General features: G+C 38.1%; 1 protein-coding gene across 1 annotated transcript; it reads left to right on the top strand.

Moving 5' to 3' along the window:
- The first annotated feature begins 4,830 nt into the window (after window positions 1–4,830).
- Window positions 4,831–7,803, top strand: LOC113309620. The gene is made up of 3 exons (XM_026558073.1): window positions 4,831–7,003; window positions 7,188–7,234; window positions 7,309–7,803. The coding sequence occupies exons 1-3, from the start codon at window positions 6,838–6,840 to the stop codon at window positions 7,465–7,467; spliced, it is 372 nt and encodes a 123-aa protein (XP_026413858.1). The 5' UTR covers window positions 4,831–6,837; the 3' UTR covers window positions 7,468–7,803.
- The last annotated feature ends 1,686 nt before the right edge of the window (window positions 7,804–9,489 follow it).

The following is a 9,489-nucleotide window of genomic DNA, read 5'->3' on the forward strand; positions in this document are numbered from 1 at the left end:
GTCACAAAATGTCATGATAAGGTGCAAAAACATAAAATATGTGTTGATTTCATGAAAAATGAACATACATGATTACATGTTGCACAAACAAACAAATTATGTTCAAAGTTGAAACTTAAGAAATCAATTCTCTTTTTTAGGCATACAAACGGGGACCACATATCACATTAACGTAAGAAGAAAAAAAATGTAAGTTGGAACAACATAATGCTTATCTATGAAATAGAGATATGATTAGTGATGATGATTGTAGCATAGCATATGAATATATAATTGATATTGATAGGCGTGTGTATCTACAACATTTTCATCAAACAATATTAAGTATTATGTAAAACTTAGCCACCACAGGTAGAGAAAGGAACCGAGAAAGAAAAAAAGAGAAAAGGAAATGTTATTATATACAGAGAAAATTACATATATAATTGATAGTCACATTACATAGGTATAATGTTCTTTATATACAGAGAAAGGGAAAACCCTAATCATCTAATGGACCACACATCCATGAGCCGTAGGTCCTATAACAGTTCTTAGGAGGAGATATTGAAAAGTTCTATAGGTATTTACGTCCAAATGCTTGAGCTGTCCCATTTCCTCAGGAATATACCCGAGATTATGTTTCCTCCAATAAAATGAATGTTAATGTGGAAATTTAGCTAATGAAGCGGGAATCGAACCGGTTAAGTTGCTAGCAGTGAGGCATGTAACCTTAAGCTTCAGTAAATTGCGCATATTGATCGAGATACTTTTTGTAAACATATTATTCACAACAGGTATTATTTAAAAGATATCTGCAGCGACATGAACTAGATGGTATCTAGCCACTAATTTTATTGTTAGAAAAATTAATCTTGTAAAGTTTTTAAGATTCACGAAAGTATCATCGTGAAGATTTTCAGAAAACATTCCCGTCCTCTTTAGTTATATTTTCTCCGAATTGGTTGTGCCCCAAATCCAACACTTTTAGCAAAGTGATGTTGCCAATGAAAGAAGGAATTGTTCTGTTGAATTTGTTGTTCACAAATACCAAATCCAACATTTCTAGCATAGTGATGTTGTCAATGAAGGACGGATTTGTTCTGTTAAACCTGTTGTTCTCAATTCAATGCTTCTCAACCGCCATAACTTGCCAATATCTTCTTGCATATCTCCACTGATGATGTTTTTATGAAGATCAACAGTACAAGGAAGGACAAATTTTGTACATACGACGAAATACGCCTTCAAGATCATCTTAGGTTCAAGGTAGTTATTGTGTTTGCTTTTGCTGCAAAATACCCCAATCCAAGTCAGTAGGAAGTTCCGAAAGTCCAGTTATTTGTTAATGTGTTTTTTGAATCAAATGTCAAGTGGTCTCTAATTGCTAGAGGTGTTGATTGGTCAGCAAAGTTGCTTGTCAAACTTGAAACAAAACCTGCAATGAATTCATCAAAAACTCATCAAAAAATATTATATGGTATGTGAACACAATATGAGTTTTGCAGTGAGAAATGCAGAAGATATTGCTCATTCTCCATTAACAAGAGCACACATATATAGTGTTAAACTTAAACACATGATTATAGAGTATTATCAGTAGTTTCTTCCTGCAAGTTTCCACCATGATTTAAACATTCTAGATTCTTTTTTGTTTACATTCTTATTCAATGTAGAGGTCTTCTTTGATAGTCAAAGAAAGACTGGAAAGCCTTTCTAGCACTGGAAACAGAAGGAAAAATCCGTACCATTATACAACAATGAAGAATGACTGAAATTCGTTTAGTTTCTTTGTTATGTGTATATTAATTGGTTTTTTTGTTTACTGTATTTCCACTTGTTTTTCTTCTTTTTCTCGTTTCACGTCAACTATGAAATTGGACTTGTTCAAATTATGATAACTTTTGTTTGCTTGAGAGCAGTGTTAAAATTATACAACTTCTGTTAGGACCCAACCATCGATTAAGAGTCTGCTTTTAATCCCATTGAATGATGGATTGATGGATGTTTATCAATCGTATATTACTTTTTTCCTGCAAGACAATACCCATGACTCATGATGCTTTTTTTGTTGGGGCTGGTGTTATAATTAGAAGTGAAGATACAGCTGCCCGCGGTGCAATCTATAACTATGTGTTTAGGGCTTTGCATAAATTATATGACTGAAATGTCCGCGGTAATCATAAGGCTGGAGTGGGCTAAAAATAAGGGTTATAGAAGAATAATTGTAGCTTCATATTCCCTTAGTGATGTGATGTATATTGCAAATGGTAAGCTACCTTGGGACTCTTATGCACCATGTGATAAAAGATGCATTTCTCTGCAGATGTGTTAGCGAAGAAGGGATCTTATATGCCTAGAGGAGAGACTGAAATATTTACCTATGAACCTAGTTTTTTTTTCTCCTTTTTTTTAGTACTTTGGAATGTAATGGCCAGGTGTACTACAGGCTTTCTTGAGTTTATCCCTTTCCTTATACTTGTGTTCTTGATATTTAGATTTCAGTTTCAACTTTACGACATTGGTTAAAGTGTTTATGCAGTAAGCCTGCCTCTCTTCAGGATGTTGGATGCTTATTCTTTGTTTTCTTGTGATCATTGATTGCAAAGCCTGATTTGAAAGACCATATAAGGGAGAACTCTAGCAACTGGGAAACCTAATCCCCACACCTTCTGTGTGATAGTAGTTGTGCTAAGCTAGAGTCGATTCTCCTTTAACCTTTGGTTTCTTCTTCTAAACCAGGTTAACGACTTAAAGACTTCATTGGCATTGTGAAGCCAGACCTATACTACTTTCTCGTAGTTGTGTGATCTGATCTTGTTGTTTCTATCGTACGAGTACAATTGTAATAATTGGCTTGAGATTGATATCTCCGATAGGCAAAATATAAAAGATTTCACAAACACTTCGTCTCATCGTTTGTGATTCCACAATATCTTTTTCGCTGCATCGATTAGGATTATTGTGAGGTGATTGATAATACTAGGTTGTTCTTCAGGAATATAAGTCTGGTTTATCAATTGATTCATGTTCACCTTGATTTCTCAAAAGACGGAACAAAACTCGTAGGTATATTCGTGGGAGACGGATTTATCTATTACCGTAGACTTTTCTGTGTGATACAGATTTGTTTATTAAAGTCTTCGACTTTGGGTCGTAGCAACTCTTAGTTGTGGGTGAGATCAGCTAAGGTAATCAAGTACGTAGTATCCTGCTGGGATCAGAGACGTAGGAGCATAATTGTACCTTGGATCAGTGTGAGATTGAGTTGGGTTCAACTACAGTCCAGACCGAAGTTAATTTGGAGTAGGCTAGTGTCTGTAGCGGCTTAATACAGTGTGTGTTCAATATGGACTAGGTCCCGGGGTTTTTCTGCATTTGCGGTTTCCTCGTTAACAAAATTCTGGTGTCTGTGTTATTTCTTTTCCGTATTATATTTTGTTATATAATTGAAATATCACAGGTTGTGTGTTGTTCAATCAATTAGAATATCCGACCTTTTGGTTGTTGATTTAAATTGATTGACACTTGGATATTGGTCTTTGGTACCATCCAAGTTATCTCTCTAGTATTTGATAAAGACTCGCAGATTTCTATTTGCTTGAGTATATATCAAATCGAGAGATTGAGATATAAACTCCTTGATATACTTTTTATCTAGATTGAGTCTGACTGTCTAGTTGATTCTCTAGAAAGTATATTGAAGTTTGTCCATACAGATTGCTAAGAGAAATATTGAGTGTGGTTGTTGTACCCCTACTTTTTCATACTTCTACTGTTATATCTCCAAACGCACATATAAAAGGTGCACAATAATCCGCTTAAAAAAGTTAACAATTATGTGTACCTAAGAGTTACATATGTGCCATTCTGTTTCAGATAAGTGACATCATCTCCAATCGTAGCGGTCCATTTTGAACCTCTAACTAAATTAGACACAAATACTGAAGCAATGATATATACTTACCTAACCCTAGACAAATCCTTCTCCCAACACCAAATGGTACCATCTTAATCTGCCTACTCCCTATTATATCAACGATTTCCTCATCATCATCAAAAAATCTTTCTGATTTGAACTCTATTAAAACTGTTCTCAGTGTTAACACCCCAAAATTGATGAAGGGTTATAAAGATTATAGGGAGACTAATCTCAACACACAGTACAATTATATGAAAAAGGTTAGTCTCTCTCTGAAGGATAACTCTCCTTTTATAGGCAAAGTTTGATATTAAGGTACCGTACACGTGTACCCTAATACCTTTTATGACAAGACTCTTGTCATTAGTTGTACATGTGTACTTTACATTGAGGTTTATTTACACACTCGTCGACTATTTCCTCGGGGCACCCCCTAATCTGCCACGTCATCTTCTATGGTGGCTTCGGCTTTGATCCACCCGAAGCCCCTACTCTTGTATCGCCGGCGATATCATCCTCAATGGTGGATTCGGTTTTGGTTCATCCGAAGCTCCCATTCCCATGTTCTAGGTTGTCCCAAAACCGGGTGTTAACATTAGCCCCTTGACTGCTTGTCAAATTCGCAATTTCGGCAACAGTCAGTTTACAGCTGGATCATGTTGCTCTCTTTCAAATCATATTCTTATGAATCCCCTTCTTGCCAGGTTACCGTATGCGTCTCTTCTTCGCTTTGAGTTTCCTTGAAGCCTCCTTTCGCCATATTCTACATACTATCACTCTTGGATGGATTGATAGAATCCCCGTGTCCATTATTGTAGCCCTTTCCTTAATTCACCTAAGATCTGACGGTAGATGACAGAGGTCGATTCCTGAAGCGAAGTGATCAACGACTCTTTTTCTTCCATTGTATCCTTTGGCATTCAACACGTGTGCTCCCCTTGGTCCGTCCTTCCCAAACGGCCCGACCTTTCACCTACTTTCCTTCTCAGTATAAAATTGTCCTCCCATCCTCTATTTCTTTAGTTTTTCTTCATTTTACTTTCTTCTTCACTTTTCAGTAGAAACTTTTTCTCCCTCCCTATTCTCTCTTTCTCACATCATAGATATTTTCTTCGAAACCTTTAGTAAAAATGGAGCCGAGTTCATCTGGTGCTGGTAAACAGATATCTAGAGAGGATTCTGCAAGGATGAGGAGAGAACGTTTATCGGTTCCAATACCATTAACACACCCTTTTCCGGATCCATTTTTGAAGATCAATTTATCAGTTATTTGACCAGTACGGATCTCCAAAGCTACAACATCATCGATACTAGTCCGAACCTATTGAGTTCAGAGGGCAGTCGTTCTATAGTACTTCCTCTTGAGAGTCTTCCTCGGGAATGTATTGAAAGTGGTGATTATCGAGAACCCCAAATAGACTTTGTCTCGACTACCCTTGTGAGTCATGAATGGTCCTCATGGAAACATTATATTCTTTCGAAACCTCGGAATTTGCAGCACATACGGGATCTTGGTATTGAAGATGCTCTGAATTTATCTACTCATCAAAGTATTTTTCTGGATAATAAGGCTTTGTCTCTGGCATGTCTTAGATGGGTCGCTGGTGTTCACACCCTTGTCTTTGATTAGGGGAAGGCATCCCCCACTCTGAAAGATGTAGTTGCTCTTACGGGGTTACATGTCCATAGTTCTCATTCTTTTGAAGAAGTCGATCCTGAGAAATCCATGACGACTGCGGATAATACTATTTTCAATACTTTAGTAGAGGTTCGGAAAGCTATCTTCCGTAAGGTAGAAACTGGGACTACTGGTGCTCCGGTTAAAGAAGATAAACGTGCCTCTCTTTCTTGTTGGATGAATTATTGGGCTCCTCGTTTGACTGAGACTATTGATAAAAAGAAGTTGCCTTCATTGGTGAAGTCTTGTCTTCCTCCGGATCATGGTCAAAATAATGATGCCGAACTTGCTGCTTTCTTGGCCTATTGGTTAATCCATGATTTGTTTGAATGTCCTCCGAAGGACATCATTCGAGACGTCATTTTGCATATAGCTGTCCTGATGTCGAGAGGTGTGACATATCCTTTGGATCCCATGGGGGATTGTATCGTCACCTAGATACTCTGGTCTCGGATATATAAGTGGTGAATAGTCATGAGCATACAGTGGAGAGCTATGTCCCTACCAGTTTTCTTCAGATGTGGTTTAGGGAAAGGTTTCTCGCATGTAGGTTAGGGACACAAGATTTGGCTTCACATATGAGAGGGATTGCTGCTGTTACTCTTTCCGGTCGCCTTCCTTTGACTCCATCCCGCTATCCTCGCACCGCTTTGTATGAGAATGTGCATATAAAGAAGGCGAGTCAGAAACTTCATTTGATTATGGATAAGTTAAAGTCCTTCGTTGCGCGCCCATACGAGGATGTCTCTGGCGAGCCGTTATTCCTTAATCCGACTACAGTGTTTCTTGATGATGAATTGGACTCCATTAATCCGCAACTCGGTGATGAGGAATGGGATTTTGTATCCATGGTAACTCCGGGCTTCATTCCTGGTTACTTCAATGAGAAGTTCTGCGCAGTTGCTTATAATTTCAATAGAGTTGCAAGGCAGTTAGGCTACGACCAAGGAGTGCCTTCTATATTAACACCCCTTTTCCTTGAAGATGAATCTATACTGCATGATTGATATCGGCGATTTGTCTTCAAGCCTGAGGAGCCAAGGCTTTGTCAGGATCTTCCATTTCGATTACCAGTATCATCCTCGAGGAGGCCTCCTATTTTCACGCAAGATTGGTGTACTTATTGGTATGATCAGTTGACTCAGATAGCTGAATTTGTATGTTCTCCCGCTCTTCCGATGCTAGTGCTCAGCCCCCGTAGTCTACATGGCCGTTGTCGCATCAAGCTTGCTTCTCATATTGCCAAATCGTAAAATATATGAAGCCAAAGATAAGTCCGCGATGGGAAAAGGTGAGAGCCATGTTTCCAACGATGACACCACCAATGTTAGTTTATTGTGTCTTTTCTTGGGTTGTTCCTCATTCCTTCGGAGTCCGAAGTAGAAGTAAGTTTGCGACGTCATCGGGCACTATTGAAGAGGAGGGTAAGTAGTCATAAATCATCTTGGTAACTATTATCCATTTTGCACGTGTTTGTCATAAAGTAGGTAACGATTTTTTTGGTATGTTGTCCACATCATTCACCCATCCATGCCTTATAAATACTTCTTTCAAATCCTTCAGAATTTTCATTCTCTCTGAGCTTTAATTTTCCTTTTGTTCCTGCAGGTGAGACGCACGGTTCTCAAGTTGCATCCTCTGGCATCAATATTCAGGTATGTCACCTTTTCGATTTTCCCTCCTTTTCTCGGAAGTAATGAATTATTTTAACATGTGAGTCTTCCATCAGGATTCTCCGATGGCACGCACCGAAAAATTTGGAGAGCAGACAAGTTCGAGGAAAAGACGGAACACAGGTGCTCATGGTGGCCCCGGGGCACAACATTTCGAAGACCAAGCTCCAGTCACCCCAACTCCTATTGGTAGCTCCGGGTCTTTGATAGTTTGATTGGCAGTGCCTCTTCGTTTGATTTCAAAGGGAATTTCGTCCCTGTCGCTTCCACATATTCTCACTTCATTTCCGTTTACAATTTCCCGGTGTCTCCGTTGTTGAAGGATTTGTTACAAGCTTATTGGAGAAGTATGGTCATATAGCTTCTACATCAGTTCTCTCCGACTGCAACAACTTGATTTCTAGTGTTTCAGATTTGTTGACTGTGGAAAAGGCAATGGACGAAGTTAGCGCTGATTGTCCGTCAGAGGATTGACGGTCGTCGCAGGTGCAATCAAATTAATAAACATATTTCCCACTAATTAACTAGTAATATAGCGGTAATAAGAGATCGTTCCCACATAGAGCTGTGTAATTGATAGGTTCTTTGATCAGCAAGATAAAGTAAATAACAAAGGGGGTTTGGTTGTGAGATAAATAAAAAGACAATAAAGAAGAAAATGATGATTAAGGAATCCTTCGTCGTTACCAAGCGATAACTAGATTAGAATACTTATTTATTGTTCGAAAGAACCATTCATCAACAACCGTAGAATAGCAGGTAGCTCAGTGTTATCCCCAAAACTCCTTTTACCACGGATACGGAAGCTCTCCATTATCAGATTATATTCAACTGAACCACCAAGTAGTAGCTCACTCAAGATGTAATCCAATCGAACGCTTTAAGCTTTGTGAATTAGGTTGATCCCAGTAGTTAAACACTTACCTCAAGGTTTACTTGCTGGTGTTATCTTCACTCACGATTGCTCCACAGAATCCCTATGTAAGGTCTCGCGATTTCTACTTGTGTAGAGAGTTATTCGAAGATTACTTATCTCCTAACTTATACTAGAAATAGAACGATCAATAGATCAATCTAGCGTGCACTCCAAATCAATCTAAGAATCAGTCATAAACCCTAGATATGGTAAAAACAAACGATGATGATAAAAACTCTCAATAGATTTATATTAATAATAAATCTTCACGATTAGAACATTGAATTCATCCTTAATCAACAAAGGATTTAGCTACTCATATTACAAAGAAGATAAATAATGGTGGTTTCCCCCTAAAGAGGTAAACCCTAGGTTTTGATATAGAACTTGTGATATGAGATTGATATTCAATATGATATCAAAGGCCTAATACCTATTTATATAGGTTTACATTGCTTGGCCTTCAAGTATCTAGTTCGGTTCAAGAACCCGACCCGAAAATACGAAATAAGGACCCTAACCGTGAGTTTTGGCCTTCCATGGTATGCATACCCGTACGCATACTTGAATTTCAGTATGCATACCCGTATGCGTACTTGCTTGTCTTCGGTTTTCAATAAAAAGCTTGTTTTGGCCACAACTTCTTCGTCCGAACTCAGAATGACCTCATTCTTTTTGATTTTTTTCCTCTTTCAATTCTCTTGAAGATGGTGATGAGAAATACTTAATTTGAATGAGATAATCTCGGTCTTTGGCTTGTCTCTTGATTTTGAGCGTTTTGCTCCTTTTCATCGCACTTCTTCCACTTCTCTTCGACTTGGGCACTTGGATACTTGGAATACTTCTCTTCTTAGCTATTTTTAATACTTGGTAGATCCTTTTTGGATGATTCACCTAATTGAGATAATTAAGAGAAAACAATAGTAATAATATGAATCCATGCAAGAATAATAGCTTAAACAAGTATGGAATGGACACTAAAATCATATAAATAATGCACTTATCAAATTACCCCACACTTAGCTTTTGCTAGTCCTCGAGAAAACTAAATAAAACTAATCCTAAATACAACAACTCCATGTCGTTGAGAAAACGGTTGCACTTAGCTAATGCAACATGCCTTTAAACCCCTAGGTGTCCCTAGTGGACGAGTTATAGTCTCATGAGGGTTTACAAGAGGTATACCCACAAAACCTACTCCAATATCTCGCCTTGGTAGAACCACTAAGGATAAACACAAAGTAATAGCTAAATAATTAGCTTGCATACGTTCTTTAGCTGCAAACATCCCACATACATTCCAATCATCACACATAAGCAA

This window comes from Papaver somniferum, chromosome 9, assembly GCF_003573695.1.
Source record: "Papaver somniferum cultivar HN1 chromosome 9, ASM357369v1, whole genome shotgun sequence".
NCBI classification, from domain to species: Eukaryota; Viridiplantae; Streptophyta; class Magnoliopsida; order Ranunculales; family Papaveraceae; genus Papaver; species Papaver somniferum.

Coding starts and splice junctions, on each gene's coding strand:
- LOC113309620 (XM_026558073.1), top strand. CDS start 6,838: ATGAAGCCAAAGATAAGTCCGCGATGGGAAAAGGTGAGAGCCATGTTT. Junction 7,004..7,187: donor GGGCACTATTGAAGAGGAGG/GTAAGTAGTCAT, acceptor TTGTTCCTGCAG/GTGAGACGCACGGTTCTCAA. Junction 7,235..7,308: donor CCTCTGGCATCAATATTCAG/GTATGTCACCTT, acceptor GTCTTCCATCAG/GATTCTCCGATGGCACGCAC.